We start from the raw sequence: 22,059 nt of genomic DNA, 5'->3' as shown, positions 1-22,059 counted from the left end.
GAGAACGGTACAACAAACTACTAGAAGACCACTACCCGCAAGATCTAACAAACCATAGACGAATCCCAGTCAGAATCAGACTCATCATCTGAAACTGCAGTTCACAGCCTATCGCCGAAATCGCGACTTCACTAATCGTTGTTCGCTGCCATCGCCATCACCCGCAGAGTCTCCCTCTTGCTCGTTGGCTGCTGATCCAAGCTCACTGCCATCGCGAACCGCCATCAGTTCCGTCCGAGTTTTCCTTGATCGTCGGCCGTCTTCATCATCGCCGGTCCATCACCGCCTTGCCCACCGCAAGACCACTGCCGTTCCATCCCGCCGAATCCTCCCTTTTGTTCGCCAGCCGCAGTTCACCGGCCGACCTCTCCACAGTCAACCCCTCCATCGCCGGTCAGACCATCACATCCGGGCCCTCCACCGACCGAGCTCACCGCTACACCAGCCTGTCTCCACTGACCAAGCTCGCCGTCTCCGTCTCTCCACTATCCGAGCATTGCCAAAGTTTATCCACAACCCATTTTGCCCACTGTGATGCCACAGGTTATGATGATGGCGCCAGATCGAATGCAATATTTTTATTGTGGTTATGGGTTGCCGAAGACAAATAAGGAGGACGAACAAGGCCTATTGTGATCTGGATTTGGCAGGGACATTTTTGGAAGAGTAAAATGATAAAATGGGCATTATATTAATTGAGGGATGTTTTCGCATAAATTGAAAAGAATCGGAGTGTTTTTTGCACACCTTTTTAAATATGGGGTAAAAGTACTATTAAGGTATTTTTCAGGGTTGTTTTTTACACTTATCCCATAAAATAATCTAAAATTTGTGTAAATTTATTACGATACATGAGATTTACCAAAAAAAAAAAAACCGACAACAGTTAGAGATGCTTTAATCAGTAAAATATTTTAATTTTTCAAGCAAGCATATTAAATTTGGATGGTTACCAAATAGCAATCAAATAATGGTAATTTATTAAAAAAAAAAACGCTTATTTAATGGCATGGTAAAAAATAATAATAATAATTTAAATCAACCCTAGCCCACCAGGCCACCACCGGTCCACCACCACCACATCAACTCCTTTCCAGCCAGAGCCACGTCAACTCCTTTCCAGCCAAAGATTCGAAATTTTGCGTTTATGTGATATGGAGAGTGAAGTCAATTTAAATTAAGGGTAAATTACACTCAGACCCCTGAGGTTAGGTCATTTTATATCTACATGAAGATTTTGGTTTTAATTTTTACTTATATTTGAAAGAGTGATTTAGTGTTTCACTTACACCCCAAATATCAATTTAAAGTGATGCCAGAGTTACTTTTAGGTATAAAATGACTATAAAACTCTTTTGATTTTGTATTGATTTTATTTCATATATAAAATGACTTAACTACCCCAACAGACCCATTTGAAATGACCAAAATGTCCCCAAAACACAAAATGAATCCTATGGGCAGAGTTTATTGGTGGAATGAGCTGCTCGGCGGGAAGCCTGAAATGTCGGCACTGATGATGTTGAAATTTAAGGAACAGCAGCCAAGGAATGAACCAGTAAGAGGTGGGTCTGTTCCGTAGAGGCGAGCGGTGATGGGTGGCTGTTGGCAATCGCCGAATTAGGGTGGGTTTGCTCCGGCGTCAGTGATGATGGATGACGTGATTGCAAGGCGATATGGAACGGCGAGAACATGAGGCTATGACCATGAGTGGACGATTAACGTGTCCAGCAAACTTACCGGCAGAACTGTCTTCACAGGTGAGCATGGAGTGCACGTCGGCGAAGTGGGTCTATAGTGATGATGGACAGCAGTTTGAAGCAACCGAGATGGCTGGAGGTTGATGGGCCGGCGATGGTGAAGATGATGGCATGGTTTTGACGGCGACGGATTGAGCATCTCAACGTGGATGACGATACGGAATGGCAGTGTGAACACTCCGTCCAAACTCTCTCCATCGTCATAACCATCTTGCAGCCGAAAAAACTTACCAGTGGGCTGCGAAAATGTCTTCACCGGTGGGCATGGAGTGCACAGCAGCGAAATGGGTCTAGCGATGATGGAAGACAGTTTCAAAGCGAAGTGGGTCTGTGGTGATAATGGGTCGGTAATGGTGAAGATGATGATATGGTTTTGAAGGCAACGGATTAAGCAGCTCAATGTGGACGACTGTGCAGAATGGCAGTGTGCTTGAATGGGAATGCTTGGTTAATGGGTCGGTGATGGCGATGATGGACGGCAGTTCGATGCCATCTTTGGTAGTATCGTGTGTTTGTATGGTCGTCGAGGAAGGCATGGGTCCCTGTACCATGTTTCAGAACACATTATTTATCAGTGTAAACTAAACTTTATTTAATGTAAACTGAACTTTGTGAATACAATATCATCTCATTAATTACTGTAACTTACCTTTATTATCATAACCAATTATTTATCAGTGTAAACTAAAGTTTTATCACACTGCACACAAAACTGTAATTCGTCAATAGGTATACAAAAACTCTGAAACACTACACCCAGATTCCATTTGTTGTAAATCTAATTTCATGAAGTAAGAATAGTCGGAAAGAGAACATTTAATTCAAAATCTGAATCAGCTCAACGTGGACGACTGTGCAGAATGGCAGTGAGCTGATGATGAAGACGGCAATACAGACAAGAGCGGCACCGGCAGTGATGAAGGGGCGGCAGTAGCCGAAGCGGGAGGTGCAGCGGTCGCTGTAGTAGCCCAGGACAGGATATATATTTATATAGGGGCTTTTTTGTCATTTAATATTACAAATATTTTGTATTAAACAATTGAGGGTAAAATGGTCAATTCATATGTATCAAAGGTGTAAAAGTAAGTTAAGGTATAAGTGAAAGTTAAAACCAAAATTTTCATTTAGCTTAAATATAACCCAACCTCGTAGGTGTATCAGCTAGTCTGCCATATTTTTTCTTGACAGAAAGATAAGGAGATGGCTCCACGTGCTCTGATTCATTATTTTGATTATGATCCAGGAGCACTACCAAAGTGTTTCAAAAAAGGGTTATCTTGACGTAGGTCTGCCTCTGGCCTAGATCAATCTAAGTTAAATGAAGTCTCTATCGCTCTGCTTAAAAATAAAATATGAAACTTCATACGGTGTAATTTACCTTTAAATCAACCTTAGCCCAACCAGGCCGCCACCACCACATCAACTCCTTTCATGCCAGAGACACGTCAACTCCTTTCCAGCCAAAGATTCGAAATTTTGCGTTTAACAATCAACCCTAGCCCCACCAGGCCACCACCACCACCACATCAACTCCTTTCATGCCAGAGACACGTCAACTCCTTTCCAGCCAAAGATTCGAAATTTTGCGTTTAACTTTGTTATAACAACCACCTAAAGCCATGCAGCGAAATAAACGCACCAAAACTAACTAACATAAATGAGAGTCTGATTTTAGATTGAACTTTGTTAAAGGTGACAAATACGTTATTGATATAACCGAATTATTTTATTTATATTTTGATGAGTCCTGTTATTTAGCAGGATAAATAAAAAAAATTACTATTTTATGGAATCTATGTGACTATTCGTATTAAAATATAAGCTAATTAACTATTTACTTTTTTTATATTCATCTTCATCTAATATCTTTGTTAGGCAATTAAAGTGTCAATATACATCAATTACTTTGATAGACATTTGTTATCAAAACTAATCTATCTAATTCCCAGAAACAAAAATAAGGAGAGATATTTTTAAAAAATTTGCAAAGTATTTAAAAGAGCTATGAAAAAATGAAAAATAAGAAAAGAAAAAGAGACGTATTTTATGGGGAAAAAAAAAAAAATAGTAACGAATGTTTATTTAAATTGAAATTTTATAATAACTACGTCATATTTTATCTCTGTCGATTTTAGGTCGGGTATTAAAATAGTTAAAAATATCATTTTCCTATTTTGATATAAGAAGGAGAAAACAATTTGCTGACTTTTAAATATAGGAGAGATCTTAAATAAGTTGTCAATTATATATTATCTATATTAAAATGTCTCCTACATTAAATTTTTTTCACCTTTCCTATGTTAAGATCTCTCCTATATTAGTCAAAATTATATGCACAAAATAAAGTTACTATGTACATGACTCCATTATACGAAGTGGGCGGTCTTTAGCCAGCTACTATGACAAGTTACAACGTGGATTGTTGGAGTAAGATGAGTTTATGGGAAACATTTGTTTAGAACTTTGTATAGTCCTATATCAGTCCGAGTATATGTCACTGTCTGAATATACACCCGTTTGGGGGGCTCTATTGTCACCGGTCAGAAGTCCACGGACTCCATTTTAAAAGTACAGTGAAAACAAATATCTGGGTCCCGCCTGAACGTGACCCGATTTGCGCGTTCGGGTGAGCCCACGTTTATACATCTAGTTGTGGCCCGCCACGTTGGCAGTTGACGGAGGATTACCGAGTCTACGGACGCATGTTTCTGGGTAGCTATCTAGCTGTATCCAGTCAGTGGTTCGGTAAAGCTCACAGCTTGGCTAGGTCTGGAGCTCCAGCCATCAACCGTTGACCCGACCGTTGATTCCGACATCTTTTGCTATCACACTACACTATTACATTTAATAATTTGCAATATATTTAATTTCTCCAACCCAAAAACAAAAAATGAAAATTTTTTTCCCGGAAATTTTATTTGCACCATTATGCACTCTCATACTTCTAATTATTATTATTTTTATGACAAGGAATAAATTTTTTCCTAGTGTAATAACCAAAGGAATAAATTAACATACAATAATAATCAATGTCTCTAATAAGTAGGGATCGCAATGGGACGAAATAGAGTGGGGATCTCATTTCTCATTCCCATGCTTTGTGATTTTTTTTCATCCCCATACCCCCCCCCATTCCCGTTTAAAATTTCTCTCCCACCCGCATTCCAGTCCAACCCTGCTCCCGTAATCAATTAAGACACGTTATAATTTTTTTTAGCACATAATTATTCTTATTCTCAAATTTCAAGATTCAACACAATCAAGTTATAGTTTTTCTTAAATGTGTTTCAGAAGTGTGTTTAATATTTACTTAATCAAATTTATTAATATATCATAATATATAAGGGTATTTTAGTAAATGTATACCCTAAAGGGGGTGGGGCTACTCCGTTGGGTTTTCAAAAATTACCCCATTCCCATCCCCATTTACGCAAAGGGGTCTCTAAACTAGCTTTATACGAGGTGGGGCAAGACCTGTTGGGTTTGGAGATTTTGCCATCTCTGTTATTAAGGATATTAATTATGAAAAATGCTATACTTTACAACTTTTAATTTGTGATTTCATCTTGAATTGGGTGGCTGCTTATTTGTTAAGTTATTTGGTTGCTTTGTGTGTTTTAAAATTAAAATTTTAATATAGGAGATATCTTAATATAAGAAGGAGAAAAAAAAATAGTAAAACTTATAATTATGGAATCCAAACCTTAATATAACTTGAATTCAATCTTGTATATATTGGTTTGGAAGACTTTTTTTAATGGAATATTTACCATGAATTAGTGATTTCTTTTCGGTGAATAAACCTTAATTTATATAATTCACTTAATTTTTTTTTTTATAATTGTATTTTGATTTGATATTTTCTAATTACGATTAAATTTTAAAGACATGCTCAACAAAGATATAGAGTTGTTGAAAAATATAAAGTGCATAAAATAATATATATATATATATATATATATATATATATATATATGTATGTATGTATATATATACAATTGTATATATATTGAAAAATATTATAGCATCTCCAGTTGTCTGTTAAAATATTATTTTGTGTAAAATATACACTGTCACGTATAATATGTAATTTTTATTTTATGTCCAGTAGTCTGTTAGGAAACACTGTCACGTTACTAATGTGTAAAATTATTGTTTATTTTACACAACCTTTTTACACATTCACGTCACTATATTTCCTTTCTCCTTTTTCTTTCTCATTCCATTAACAAATCAACCCTATATTAAATAGGTTTGTAAAAATTATGCGGGGTCCAAACATAATAATGGTGGGTTGTTATTTAGGCAATAAAATATACACAACGATTGGAGATGTTCTTAGTAGAGGAAAACAAATTAACAATAGAAAGATAAAATTTAGTGTAATTATTTCTTATTTCCTTTTTATTCATTAGTTCAGTTTGCTAAACTAGGAAACACAAATGCACAATGGACTATAACTTTAATATGTATTAAATTAGAGGACATTAATGAATCTTTAACTATATGTGTAGTTCATTAATTATTACTGAGAATTCGTTTGGTTACGTGGAATCAACTAGAAAATAAATGAAGGAGAATTTATTTTATTTATTTTTTGTTTGCATAGATGAAAAAAGAAACATAATAGAAAAGTTAGTTTTCCATATTAACCTATTTTCTACCAAAACTTTTCTTGCACAAAATACATGGAAATAATATTTTTTCATGAAAGGAGTGCCTTTTTATTTGACATTCCTATTTTACCCACTAACTTAATTATACAAAACAACTTATTTATTTATTTATTTTTATTAGGTTTCAAAGATACAAGTTATCTAAAAAATAAATCTTTCTTTATTTTTCTACAAGTTCACACACACACACACACACATATATATTTATATAAATTGACAACAATAACACACAATCAAATCTCTCTCAAAAATTAGTATTGCCATAAAAGTTTATTCGTCTCATTATTTATTTATTTTTTAAAAGTTTTGTTTCTCTTAAACTAATAATTAATTATACTTCTACCTAAAAAAATATTATAAAGTCTTACTTTAAAATATAAATAAAACATAAGTAATTATATTATTAAATTTAATAATCCATCATTTAAATTTTTTTTTTTTACTAAAAATAGACATCATCAAATACAAATTCACTTATATTTTAGTATTTGAAATCATAAAGGGTAATTTTGGTATGTTCAATTACTTTCTTTTCACTTTCATGCTATCAAAAATAATAAAATAATATTTTTCTATATTTTTCTTGAATAAAATTTTACACTAACTAAATGTATGCTAGAAAATAATTTTTCTTTTCATTCACTTCACTATTATTTTATTTTTCATTTCTTTTATTTTCTTGCTTATTTCCATCAAATTAAATGGAGCCTAAAGTTGTAATTTAGTGATTAAATTTTTTTGACATAAGATATTGTATAGTTTAGGTAAATATTTTTTCTTAGACAATTCTATCATTTTTTTAGTTTAATAAAGACAATTTTATCCCTTTTTATAAAATTATTGTCAAATATAGAAACACTACATTTTCGTAAAATTAGTAAAAGAATACAGAAACACTACATTTTCGTAAAATTAGTAAAAGAATAACTTTAATAATATTATTACCAAACAAATTTTAAAATATTTTATCCATTACTAAAAAAACATAAGCTTTTACTAACAACAAATTTACTACACAATGGTAATATCCATAACACAAGTAAGTTGGATTTATTACACGATACAGCCAAGATCACCGGCTTGCTCATGCCGCCAACTAAAGCAGCTCAAGTAATAAATACGTGGGAACACGTAATAATATTTTAGCCGGCTTGCTTGATTACCATTTTTTTCATTTCTTTATATTTATTAAAAGCGCATAAAAGACCAACTCGAAAGGCCACAATCTCACTATCTCTCTTTTTCTATCTGTATTGTAGCTCAGCTGGAAAGGAAAGTGAATTCCCCAAACCAAATTGCACATTTTCCAAGAAAGTCCGAGACATCAGTCGGAGGTCGCCGGAAGTTTCAGAGCTGTTAAATATTTCCAGCGAACTTCGCCGGCAATGTGTGAATTCCGGTCACTCGTTTGCTTCTTGCTTCTTTGCTCGGTGGCGTTGGCTGCTGCTCAGGGATCTACCAATAAAACCAGTTTATGGCAGACATTAGATGGTAATTCGATCTGCTCACTCAAAACTTTCTTCTACCTACTTCCTTTTAGTTTCAGATTTTGCTACTCTGTTTGGTTGTCGAGAAACCCGAGCAAAAGAAAGCAAAAGAAAATGAGATGCGAATAAACAAAAGACATCTTAAATCACTTTTTTTTTTTAATTTTTTTGGCTGTCTTTGCATGTTAAAAAATAGATGCAGTTGATCAAATTTCAGAGATTCAGTTAGTTCAATACTTTTCAGTTCCCCCCGCCCCCCCCCCCCCCCCCCCCCTCCCCCCCTCTCTATCTATCCTTGTCTCGATCTCTATTTATTTATCACAAAGACTTCGTATCTATCCTTGTCTCGATCTTTACTTGCTAAGCTACTAGTATTAAAGTATTTCTTATGAGAAATATTTATTATCTCATATTGAGTATACATGAAGAAAATTAGTGTTAAGTTACAAAACACTTGCTTTGATTCGCTTCCAATTTTTAGTATGAATAAGTGTCATTTAGTTGCTTTATTTATTGCAATTCAGCTTTCCCCATATCATGGTAATTATTGCAATTCAGTTTGCGTCGTTCCCCAATATGATCTGCTGATCTTGAGTTTTTCTGTTTATTTGTTCTTGTTCTTATTATTTTTATTATTATATACGTTCATACATTCATACATACATATTGGGTTTCCCAAAAATATGAATTTATGTTGGAATGATGAAATGTATGCTCTTGAAGCTATTGTATGAGTTTGTTTTCTTCATTAAAATTCAATAGACTTTTATAGTGCAATAGCCAATCGGCCCCTCCCAAGACCCTGTTAACAACCATCTACTCTAAAAGCTTAAAGCGGTTAGAAACGCTGTAACTTTAATAGTTAGATACCTCATAGGACCTTGCTTGATATGATACATTGTTAACAACCATCTACTCTAAAAGCTTAAACTATTAGAAAGGCTGTAACTTCAATAATTGAATCATTCAGACACCACAGCCTCCATCAACAGGGACCACACTAGGATTTTTATTTTTATTTTTTAATAGAACATCTACAGACCCTTATATCAGTGGGCATTATACACCAGCAGCTGTGTAAACATGAAGCCTGAAGCATAACTGAATGTAAGATTTGTGTTGAACAGCAAGCAGGAAGAATGGTCTTGGGATACAACACTTGTGCTTTCTAGGTTCTCCCCTTTGGAGGAGAATGATTTCTGGGAAAGTTGTACATTTATGTTTGTTAAATATGGAATGTTCTTGCTATTAGATGTGTAACACGAGATATTGAGACTTAAGAGTCAAAGTATCTTGTTTGGAGGTCCTGATAAAGAAAACCGAAAGGATAAAAGAAGCGGAAGTCATTTTGCTTTGTTTTGGCCTAACAAAAGAAATTTTACGTCATTTTCAAGAATCTATAGTTTGTTGTTGACAAAGGTACTCTTGTAAGAGAGTTGTAGTGATTATTTTCTATCATTTTCTGGATCTATTTACGTGTGGGCTACCTAATGCTGGTTACTTATCTTGTATCAAGCGGAACAGTTGATTAGAAGAACTGTTGAAATAGCATCATAGTAATGGAGTATTTTACAGCAAACATGCATATGGTTTCCTGTTAGGAATATCGTTGTAGGACTTTCTAAAGTTGGGGATAGTGTTCAGTTTCTTGTAAGAGTTAAGAAAACCACGAATTCATTATGTGTCATTCGGGGGAACAGTTTGTGGTGATTTTTTTAAAGGCTTCAAGTAACCTAAAAGTAGTGCAAGATAGAAATTGATTCTACAATGTTAACAAAATTTATATGTGTGGCAATGGGCTAGTGTCAGCCGTTTGAGGCAACTGGGATTGCTTTGACCGAAAACTTCTTTTTACAACAACAACAATCAAGCCTTTTTCCCAACTACTTGGGGTTAGCTACATCAAATCTTTTCTTTCTCCTTCATCTTCTTTTTCCTATTCTTTTTTCTTTTTGTTGATTTAGTTTTGTCAACAAGTGTGCCACAACAAGCTGTCAGGTGTTTGTATGCTTATGAAGATCAAGAAGATGGATGATCTTAACTTAAAGAATCATTGAGGCATGCCGCAGTTGATCATGCCATCTTGAGAGTATCAAAGTGTTTCCAGTTTCTGGAGCGAAATAAAATGTTTTCAGATGGAGAAGGATTATAAATTTTTGACACTTTTGGCATACTTTTCTATGTCAATATTATCACTGATGTTCTTGGCTGGACGTCTCACAAGCTCATTTTTTGGTGTCCTTTTGCAGGAGATGCACCTTTAGTCATAGCACGTGGTGGGTTTTCAGGGCTATTTCCTGATTCTAGTTATTCTGCCTACAGCTTGGCATTATTGACCAGTCTTCCTAAAGTGATCTCATGGTGTGATGTACAACTAACAAAAGATGGAGCTGGCATCTGCTTCCCAGATCTCAGGCTTGAGAATGCTTCTGATATTGCAGATGGTGATTTCAAAGACAAGTCTAAAACCTACTCTGTCAATGGGGCACCTATGCAAGGATTTTTTTCTGTGGATTTTACCCTTAAGGACCTATCAATGGTCTCTTGTAAGTTTAATTATGTTTAATAGTTTTCTATTAGATTTTTCTTTGCCATTTTACAAATGATTTGAACTTAATATGTTGCTTTGATACATAATTCTATTGAATCATATTGTCATTTTCTTTAGGAGTTTGTGAAGACACCAGATTTACTTTATAGCCATCTTTGTGCCACTCCTTCTCTGTTAATAGCAAATGATACTAGTTATTGTTAGTTTTAACGTCCACTAGTTCATCAGAAATTAGCTGGTAGGTTGCTTGCATACTTGCCTTTCTCAAGCAGTTCGACTGTTGAACCCATATGGTTATCAGTACTTTTGTGGTTTAGCTATACTTTCTTGTGACTGAACAAACCTAGTTAAGTGTCCATATCCTTGGTTGGGGCTCTTATTCTATTATCAAGGTTGTCTTATATTAGCCTCAAAATATAGAGTTTGAAAATTTTATTATACCCCCAAAAAATAGTTAATATACAAATAATGCCCCCCAACTTTTTTCAAAGCACTTGTATATTAGCCTCAAAATATAGAGTTTGAAAATTAATTTAACTTGCATCCCTTTGACTTTGACCATTTTACTCGTAGTCTTAAAAACTCAAATCTTGTGAAACATACCTTCCAAAAAAAAAAAAAATCGTGTGAAACGTAAATTTTTGTTATTATGATTGTAGTACACTCATCATTAGTTCATTTACATATACACATGTATATTAATTTAAAAGAGAAAAATACATTGATGTCCCCTCATTTTTATTAAAAATGCATTCACTTTTTTTATTTATTTTTGTCACACATTTTAGTCTTACGGTTTTTACAATTAAAATATCTAAAATTATATACTAATCGCCATTTGCAAGTTTTGGATTCATTAGAAAGGAGGAGAAACCAAAATGTTGTGAGACCTAAATGGCAAAACGCCAACAACAACAATGATATCTTATATATTAATAGTTCTAATTGTCACTTGCTAAATGACAAATTGTATGGCAATTAATTTTTTGTATAAGTTAGTATAAGTTATAGAACTTGTGTAATTTTATTTAGTTAAAATTATTATTTTTCTGAATCTTTCATGAAGATAATAATGATAATTTTTTTCAAAAGTAAAATCCAAATTGACTTTATGAATAATTAAACAATTGTTGAAGAAAATTTGATTCTTTAACAATGCTCTCTCTTTATCTCTTCATTTTTTACTTAAAAAGTATCGCTTGCTCCTCTATATATTTCTTTCTCATATCAAAATTATTATTATTTTTTTTCTGTTTATTAAGGTTGCATTTTTTTTTTTTTATTTTTATTCTTGAGGTATATATATTATGAATATATACTATATGCAAAATTATATTACAATTTATTTTTAAAATAAAATTTAATACAAATTCAGCCCCCCCAAACTAAAATTCCTGGCTCCGCCCCTGGATGTGTTGTCTTGAAACGGGCAATTGGTGGATAGCCTGCATAGGTTGAGTTTGTTGAGCTTACTTCTTGATGATGGTGAACTTATCCATGTATCAATCTTTTTTTAATTGATGTCATTACTGTTAATCTTAACTTGCTTTGGTTCATTAGACAATAGCTTCCAGATTCATCAAAAGCTAGGAAGCGCAGACACGTCTTCTAGGGGTGCCGTCGGCGAGGTGGTTTTGTAATTATTTTTTTTTGAAGATTGGGATTCAATGAAATTTAAAAACAAAAACAACAAACATCTAGCTCTAAGCTCTAAATTAGTGATTTCATTCATCATTATGAATAAAATGAGCAAAAGTTATTATTTATTATATTATTATTTTTTGACGTATCCCTGCCATATCTGTGTCCTACTTTTGAGGTTTACCATATTGCCGTATCTGTATTGTGTTGTATCCATGTCTAGTGTCTGAATGCGTGCCTCCTAGATTGAAAGCTGCCTAGTTAAGGAGTTAGTGTCAAATCCAATGTGCCATCAGGTATTTTGTGGTCAAGATATCCTCACAAAGCCAAGCCACAGTTGAAACGATATGGTAAAGGTTCCATGTCCTCAGTTGAGTGACCCTGTAGTTTTTCTGGGTCATCTTATTCTGCTATGTTGAGACTATTGAGAGTAATAATTGGTGCTTTTGATGTGTTTGTAGAGCCTACTGCTCAGTGCTTGTGAACTTATTTCACATCTTGTTGCTTTAAGGCATGACTTCTTTTTATCTATACTGAATATTTTTTTGTTGCTCTGGACAGTAATTCAGGGGATTTATGCTCGAACTGATAAGTTTGATGGCAACATATTTCCAATTCTTACTGTTCAAGACTTGGTTACGCAAATCAAGCCACCAGGATTATGGTTAAATATTCAGGTAAAAATTGACTTCTAAATTCCCAAAATTAGTTGATTTTTTTGATGTGCTATCTTACTTAAAATATGTACATTTGGTGTCTCAGCCAATATTTGAAATGACCTTTCCTTTGTCCTAATACTTTCGCAGCATGATGCATTCTTCAGCCAACACAATTTGAGTATGAGAAGCTTTGTAATATCTGTAACTAGAAGTACTATTGTTGATTACATCTCCTCAACAGAGGTGAATTTCCTGAGGAGTATATTGGCACGCAAACCAAGCATGACGAAACTTGTCTTCCGGTTTCTAGGACGGGATGAAATTGAGCCATCAACCAACCAAACTTATGGCTTTCTCTTAAAGAATCTTACATTTGTCAAAACATTTGCCTCTGGAATTCTTGTTCCCAAGTCTTACATATGGCCCGTAGATAAAAGACTATATTTACAGTCTTATACCTCAGTTGTCCTGGATGCTCATAAAGAAGGCTTAAAAGTTTTCGCATCAGACTTTTCAAATGATGCTGTGTTTGCCTATGATTACGGTTATGATCCTGTAGCTGAGTATATCTCTTTCATTGACAATGGCATCTTTTCTGTAGACGGTGTGCTTTCTGACTTCCCAATAACTCCATCAGCGGCTATAGGTATGTTAATGACTCGTTTTGGTTGATAACTTTAAAACACAGATTGCTAGTCAGTAGGGATTCTTAGTAACCACTTCTATATTGGTTTCTAAATGTGTTAGATCATTCTCATTGGTGATTTGTTGTTGAACTAGATACTAGATCTATTGCCATGTTGTCCATCACATTCAGAATCAGGATTTATGTTTAACATTTAGCGGAAACTGGATTTGAAAAACACATGTACTCAAGCTAGTGGTATTCTAGACAAATTCAAATAATAGCATCATAATCTTCACATTGGTCCATGCCCTTTCCTTCCATCTTGACCTGTCCTTGAACTATTGCTGAACAATATTCTGATAATTTGCATACTTTCACTAGTTGGCAAAACTACCGTCGGCTTTAACTGGATTTCAAATGCACCTACTAAGATAAGGGCTAGTGGTGTATTAGGACGATGCCCATAATAACATCATCAGATGGTTTGCAATTACAACTTTTTTTTGGGGGTTATCATTAAGATTATCTATGCCTCTGCATCCTGTAGGTCCTTTTTGCATTTGCTGGGTTATATTCTAATGATTGCAAACTGTTCACTGAGTCAAATATTTGATTATCTATGTAACAAGAACACTATGGATGTTTGGTATCTAAAACTGCAAAGTGGAATCAAACTGGATAGTGAGACACGTGTCTTGTCTCCAATAAACTGAATAAAGTCGTTTGACCGTGCATTTCATATTGGTGTAGCCAACAGGCAAAAACCAATGAACCAAGTTTACGTTAGCTCATGGTCTGTTTTTTGTTGATAAGTACTGGTATCCACTACTGATGATTTATTCAGCATAAAGATATGTATTCGTGTGACTTGCTCCATACAACTAATTTATCCAGCACCAAAGGGGTGTTTGTGCAAGTGTTTTCCGTTGCCTGAGCCTGTGTCTGTACATGGCTTGGCAAAAAAGAAAAAAGCACTAGAGAGACAGAAGGCGGAAATGTGGGGGACTACTAGTAGCTGATGGATCTAAAAGACATAATTGTACAGGTGGAGACAAGTGGTTATTCATTATAAACATATTTTAACAACATTTGATGCTATACATGTCTTATTGTTCTTTAGCTATCATAACAATTGTCTTTCTGTGATTCCCATGCCCTTGCATTCTGGCATAACAATTGATGCTATACATATCTTATTGTACAGGCGGAGACAAGTGGTTATTCATTATAAACATATTTTAACAACATTTGATGCTATACATATCTTATTGTTCTTTAGCAATCTTAACAATTTTCTTTCTGTGATTCCCATGCCCTTGCTTTTTGGCATTGCTTAATTATTTCTCAGTATTGCTATCTATTTACCAAGCATAGCATTCATATTACTAAATAGGTTAGTATGAATAACGGTGTTAAAGCAAAATGGAGTCTAAAGAGATTGCACTTGGCCTAAGTTTCCGTTCATAACAGTTTTCTAACATGCATGCATATGTTTATTAATTGCGGAAAAAAAATAGAAGATAAACTCAAGACTCTATTTTTAGTGGTCGCCATCCTCTTTCAGTTTTGAGCTGGATAAGGTTGTCTAAATTGGGACACTGCCACCCTCAGAGTAGGAACTACAATAGCATAACAAGTTGCAATAGACGAGCTATATTATAATTCCATTCTCACATTTCTCTTATATTTCTATAACAGTGCCACTGTTTTCACACTGGCTTCAGGGAATGGAGCTGTGGCTGAGAACTGTGGGTAACTATTTCCAAGTCCAGATCAGTTTCCAGTGATACAGATCATTTAATCTTTTCTCCTTCCACCTGGCATTTACATTGAGAATACTTGACAGTTGTGGTATTACTGCATTAAAGTTTTACAGATTTGGAATTAGTTCCAGTTTAGCAGATCAGTCGGTCGAAATTGAACTCAATACCCTTTGAAATTTATATCCAAAATTTTAATGTTAAATCAACTAGGATCAGTATTATATTAAAAAAGAGAAAAATAGATTCAATTTCCCGATAAAAGAGTTGAGAGAATTGTTTTGAACCTCTTGTATCTTCCTTTTGAACTTTCCAGTTTTGTTCTTTTGATGAGATGTGCTACCATAGGATATTGAAGGGTCAAAGAAAAAATCCAAAACCTTAATGCATTTAAAGAATTAGAATTACATCCAACACTATTCACCCTAATTCTAGGGCTTGGCATTTCCCCTTGCACGTGTGAAACTTGTTATCCGTCCTACGACGAATACTGTCGTGGCACGCGTCTGAAGAGCCAGCAGTCTGGGAGGCAAGGTGGTCGCATCGTGGGAATATGATAATCTATGATTCATAATGTTAATTCTCTTAGCTGGACGAAGAACTCATTTCTTGATTGGTTGCTATATTTTCTTTGTCAGAATTGATGTGCTAAACTTTGGTCAGAATTTCATATTATGATAGTCCACGTGACACTTCTTACATATTCATGTAGTCTTATTCATAATTATAATAAAAAAAAAACGATTTTTTTATATTTCAATGGTTTTTTCTTCCAGATGCTAATTTTTATTTTCAACACCACAGATTGCTTTTCTCACATAGGCAAAAATGTTACTGGAGAAGGTATGCAACGATTACAATGCTTCTACATTATTTGGTTCTTTCTTCTTTGTGTGTTGCTAGTATCAAAGAGTCTGTTTAGTTTTTTTGTATTAATTTGATGCCAAATTATTGGACATCAAGGTTGACTAATTTTGTTGGACTGTACTTCCTTCAGCCAAGCCTTTGGTTATCTCACACAAAGGAGCAAGTGGATTCTACCCTGGTTGTACTGATTTGGCATATAAAAAGGCTATTTCAGATGGTGTAGATTTTCTTGACTGTCCTGTTCAAATGACAAAGGATGGAATTCCAATTTGCTTAGGCTCTATAAATCTTATAGATAGCACAACAGTTGCTCAATCAGCCTTCAGCAACTTGACGATCAGTATTCCAGAACTTATGGTAGTCAATGGAATATTTACCTTCAACCTCACATGGAGCCAGATTCAAAGCTTAACCCGTAAGTTTGAACCGGTCCATACTTTCTCGTTATTAGTTGTAGATTCTCCTTAATCTTTGCTTCTTCACTTCAACTTTTATCTTTTTAATACGAAGAAATCAGTCACGCGTGAAAAAAATTGGCTTGCAGAATGGTTGAACATCAAAAGTTACAAAGATGAATGAGTTATTGTCCCCTTGTGAGAATTTTGTGGTTTAATTAATGTAAGGCCAGCAAAAGAGAAGGCTAATCTGCTACACAACCTGCCCCTACTAAGACAGGGTGGGATGCATAAGATTGAAGTATGGCGGGATCAGGGTTATTTCAAACTGTTGATTTCAAGGCTGGTTAAACTTTTATATCATTAATTATATGCAGTTCCTGTATTTTTAAAAATTCCCACTTCGAGGGGGTTTTGGGGAATAGTTATAAAAAGGCATAAGGTGCACCAAGAACCAAGGTCTCTTGGAACCTAAGCTAAAGGCGCAACATAAGGCGTGTGTGTGATAAAAATGAAAATGAAATATAGCGCATAAGAAAAAAAAAAAAAAAAAAAAATATATATATATATATATATATATATACAACAAAACTAGTCAAGATAAAAAAATTAATGATACCTTTAACATATCAATTGAATGGATTCGCTAAAACATTATACATATAGCTTTAAAGTTTTCATATGAATTCAATTTAAGTTAGCGTACATATGAAACAATTCAACATATGTAATAACTAAATAACAGCTTTTTAAAAATGGAAAAATTGACATATGGACTCAGAGGATCAAGTAAATTAATGCATGTAAATCCTTTTAGTATGTATATGCATTAACTAAATTAAATATTATTAATATTTGCAATAATAAAAAACATTAATAATCCAAAATTTGACATTATCAATATAAGCTCATGAATTTCGTCAAATATGCATTAGTTTTTTAACAATATGATCCATCGAATATGACCATAATGTGATGTAAAGTGTGAAGTCGTGGTTATTAAAAAATAAATGAAAAAGAAAACAATATGAATGAATGACTTAAAAATAAGAAACGCACTTTTTTTTTTTTTTGAGTTTGGAGCCTGATAAAAAGGTGTGAATCTGACTGATGTGGCCTGACGTGAGTAGGTTGAGGCGATTCAGTAAGCCTTGACGAGCTTGGGTTTTTTTGAAGCCATGACATGCCTTTAACAACTATGGTTGGGGGTGACACCTTTTAAGTTACTACTAATTCATCTTATTTTTCTCATTGATATTAAATTTGAGTATAATTTCTTGTCTATAAGCATCTTCTTATCCTAATATTAGAACTATTCCTAGTAAATAAAAGCTCAATAACTTTAATCCTAAGCTAGACTCTTCAGGCTAACCGTGAATTGGAGATTATTGAATCTAATCCTTAGCAATAAAAATAAAACTCAAACAAGGCATCCATCTAAGCATTCTTGATGGTCATACAATTGTTCTTACATGAACTGTGCACGTATTAGAAAATGTTCAATCCATTGCCTTTGTGATGGAGTTATGGCTTTTATTGATGGTTGGTTCTGGATCAGAGATGGTCCTAAAGGCATTGGTTACAGAAAATTGTGTAATAGGCTACTATCAACTAAGGTAAAAATCATTTTCCTTCAGATTTACATCTATTTTAATAATAGAATTTCTTAGGTGATATTGAAAACAAAATTTTGTTACTTTGTTTATGTATCATTTTTTTCCCTTCATTCTCCCGTTTGTCTAAAAATTTATAAATATCCTGATTCTCATCTTCAGAGTAGTAGTTTGGTATATAAAAGTTTTCAATGGAACAAAGGACAAATGCTATGCGAACATGGTTTGCTTGTGAGTAATGCAACACCTAGAACAACACACACATATATTCAAGTGAGCTACCAAAGCTTGTCACATCTGCTTCATTAAACTCCAACAGAACTTGTATCCAAACTACTTCCAGTCAGTTGCATGGTGATGGTTGAAAACCACGAGTTTTTGGGGAAAGGTCATACAGTCAAAAGAGAAGTGTCACGTTAGGTTGATTTTAATTATTTTATATAATCAGATACGTGTGCTTCAATGATATTCATTGTTTCAGTTGAGGGAAATAATACACAAATAGAATGCTGGTTGGGGGGAGACACAACCCTTATGTGCTGTAGGAGTTCTTTACAGATTTATGCTCACCTTAACCTCCTATTTTTAGATGACTTTAACTCTTCACACATTTAAGTTACTATCTCTGACGTTTCCTGTTCTAGTATCCCTAATAGAAACGACTGACCGTGTTCCTTTATTTTAAAAATAGTTATTTAATATCCTTATATTTTTCTGTATTTTTATTTTTGTTGCAGCTGCAATATCGAATCCGTACAAAAAGTACCAGCTCTACCGGAATCCAAATTCCACATTTGCTGGACAATTCATGACATTATCTGAGTTTTTGGCACTCACAAGAAACACTAGTTCTGTTTCCGGCGTTTTGATCAGTATAGAGGTGGGTTTATGCTGCCCTACTTGTTCTGGATCCTTATCGAAATCATTAAAATTATTGCTTTAGCAAATGTTTAAATTTGTTACATGCTGAATGCATGTAATCTCTTTGCCGTTTACTTCCATTGAATGACCACATGATTTTTATTTTTATTTTTCTAATAACCACATGATTTGATTAGTGGTGTTTTAGAAAGTAGTTATACAATTATACTGAATAATTTAACTCTGGTGCATTTAATTTTAGACAGAAAACATGGATTTGGGAAATATCATTCTGTGGTGATGCTGATTGAATTCGATTATTTTCTGTACCTTGTATTCTATGGTTCTTTAGAAAGCCTTTTTTGTTGGGGTCAGGGATGTACCCTTGGCAGAGGTTTGGAGGTGCCTTGACCTTGTTATTTCCAGGCGACTGGACTGGTTATATTTTTGGGTCAGATGTAAGAGTCAGGATCATCTGTTGTGCACAACACCTTGTTGTAGTACATTCAACAACTTATTGTAAGAGTCAATACATTATTTCGAGACTAGATTTAATGTGTTGACTCTCAAATAAGTTATTGACATCCACACATTATTTGAAATAATGATGTTGAATTCTTGAAATAATGTATTGAAATCTTAAAATAAGTTATTGGCGTCTCTATTTTAATGTGTTTATTCAAATACTGGATTTAATTTTGGGTTGTAATATAGAAATCCTCTTGTAACCGGACCTTGTTTTATATATATATATTTATTTAATTGTATATGTAACTGGACCCGGGATTTTCTCATAAATGGGCAAAATGTAGTAAATCACCATGTTATATACATTGTGATTGGGTTGATTAATCTTTCAAGTTGTCAATGGGTATCACTTTGCATCTATTAATTACGTTCTGATTTATTTGATTTGAACAAACTATTACATCAAGGTCAATGTAACGAATTTCTGTATTTCATAATTTTAATAAATAGTTGATACATACGTGTACTTTGTGATCCTTACTTGAATCTTTCTCACAAAAATAGAATTTATTCACTCTTTTCTTATAGAATGCGCCATACCTAGCAGAGAAGCAAGGGCTAAGCATAACCAATGCAGTTCTTGATGCCTTACGTGTAGCTGGTTATAATAATCAGACGGTCAAAAAAGTTATGATTCAGTCAGCCAACAGCTCGGTTCTAATCAAATTAAAGGAGAAAAGCAATTATGAGCTCGCGTACCAGGTCGATGAGGCCATACGTGATGCCCTAAACTCCTCCATTTTGGACATCAAGAAGTTTGCCCATTCTGTTGTCATCAAGAAGGAGACTGTCTATCCTGAGAATGCAGCATTTCTCACTGGTTCAACAAAAGTTGTATCAAAACTACAGGCATTTAAACTTCCTGTTTATGTACAGCTCTTCAGCAATGAGTTTGTATCTCAAGCGTGGGACTTCTTCTCAGACGCATATGTGGAGATCAATTCATTTGTCATGGGGGCCGGTATTGATGGCATCATCACAGACTTCCCAGGGACAGCCGTTAATTACAGAAGTGAGTGTGTACTGAAGTTTTTTGTGCATATATAATTTGAGTGCTCTTGTTACTCTGCAAATAATTGTTTCTGACTTTATCCATGCTTTTAATTCACAAGTTTTAGACAAACTTTTGCCCCACTTGAGACCCTTTCACAAGTTTTAGACAAACTTTGACCTCACTTGAGAACCAAACATTTCTTAAATATCAAGTTAACAATCACATTTCACCCACCTGTACAGTAACTTGTTATTCTTGTAGTTAAAACGATTTGCTCGATATCCTTTATCTAGCACTTGTATGCTTGTTGGAATCTGCTGAAAAATATTAGCAGGAATACCATATGAAGTTCAAATCTGTCATTTGCTAGGGTGATCTTATTGAATTGGGTAGTACGGACATGATACTACTGCTTACAGCACACTAATTCCAGTTTGTCTTTATTTATTTATTATTTTTGTTATTTATAATTACAAGATATTTTAGACTATTAAGTTGTCTATTGAACAATTCTTATTTGCTCTAAAGTAACAACATTTGGTGTTTTTGCGGATGTAGGGAACAAATGTTTAGGGTTGGGTGATAAAACACCACCTTACATGACCCCTGTTCTCCCTGGTAGTCTTATGCCATTAATTACTGCACAATACTTGCCACCAGCTGAGGCTCCAAACCCACTCCTGACAGAATCTGATGTGGTTGAGCCACCTCTTCCCAGTGGTGAGGTGAAAGGCCCAACTTCTGACACCGGTGGTGGGTCTAATGCAGCAGCTCCAACCCCACCAAATGGGCAGCCTAAAGTTGATGCATTCATCCTCCTGTCTAATCTGGCTATCCTGCTTGTGACTCTCATGATATCCTGAAACCATGACGCCGTCCTTGGTGACCATTTTGCAGCATTGCGTATATCTACATTATTGAGCTTTGTGTGACCGCACAGCTGATTTCTCACAAATCTGCAGTGATTACTTAATTTTTCCATTAGCATCGTAGGTATGTTCATACAGCCCCATGTAGAACACACTCTGGCTGCCATTATTAATTCTTATACTGAACATTTGCCCCATTTTCCTTGTAAATCTTTTCATGTTGTGAACTTATGCGCATAACAGCATTCTTATGTTTATCCTCCATCAGTGATCTTCATAAAATGATTTTTTATAATGTAAAACACTTAAGTGTGATCATAATCTATGATTAACATTTTCGTCTCCATAATTTGTATTTTATTCCATATCCAGTGGGCAAAAGAGCAACTGATAAACCTGATTTTGGATCAACTCTGTTTCAAAATGAATTGTATTTTCTTTTCAGCCTAATTTATTGGGACTCCTGGGAGCTCAAAATTTCAATAATTTGGATCAATCCTGGAAGCTCAAAATTTCAATAATTTGGATGAATCAGCCTACCCTTTATTGCTGTAAAGTTAAAGGAAGTAACGCCATGGCAACCCTTAGAAATTTTAAATTATAGGTTGTCATGGAAAGTGTAAAGAAAATAAAAATGGAGATATAACGTCCTCATGGATCATTTGGTGTTCAATCTCGACTTCTGCAGATCAAACTAGTAGTGGTTCATTTCTTCAAACCAGGATTACTATTGACCATGCCACTAAATGCAGCTCAGGGGAACCTATAGT

General features: G+C 34.4%; 1 protein-coding gene across 1 annotated transcript; it reads left to right on the top strand.

Annotated features, from left to right (window-relative positions):
- Positions 1–7,644: 7,644 nt before the first annotated feature.
- Positions 7,645–21,638, top strand: LOC132308381 (glycerophosphodiester phosphodiesterase GDPDL3-like). The gene is made up of 9 exons (XM_059806443.1): positions 7,645–7,927; positions 10,173–10,469; positions 12,677–12,792; positions 12,922–13,420; positions 15,967–16,005; positions 16,160–16,444; positions 18,775–18,917; positions 19,955–20,438; positions 20,979–21,638. The coding sequence occupies exons 1-9, from the start codon at positions 7,822–7,824 to the stop codon at positions 21,281–21,283; spliced, it is 2,274 nt and encodes a 757-aa protein (XP_059662426.1). The 5' UTR covers positions 7,645–7,821; the 3' UTR covers positions 21,284–21,638.
- Positions 21,639–22,059: the final 421 nt, after the last annotated feature.

This window comes from Cornus florida, unplaced genomic scaffold, assembly GCF_030987335.1.
Source record: "Cornus florida cultivar Cherokee Brave unplaced genomic scaffold, ASM3098733v1 CherokeeBrave_3.0.0_Hap2_Chr05, whole genome shotgun sequence".
NCBI classification, from domain to species: domain Eukaryota; kingdom Viridiplantae; phylum Streptophyta; class Magnoliopsida; order Cornales; family Cornaceae; genus Cornus; species Cornus florida.
This window is presented reverse-complemented; position numbering and strand designations above follow the sequence as displayed.

What these genes read in the sequence shown, in the direction of transcription:
- LOC132308381 (XM_059806443.1), top strand. Translation starts at nt 7,822, where the DNA reads ATGTGTGAATTCCGGTCACTCGTTTGCTTCTTGCTTCTTTGCTCGGTG. An exon ending in TTTATGGCAGACATTAGATG is followed by an intron (nt 7,928 to 10,172) that starts GTAATTCGATCT and finishes GTCCTTTTGCAG; the next exon opens with GAGATGCACCTTTAGTCATA. An exon ending in GCGTTTTGATCAGTATAGAG is followed by an intron (nt 18,918 to 19,954) that starts GTGGGTTTATGC and finishes CTTTTCTTATAG; the next exon opens with AATGCGCCATACCTAGCAGA.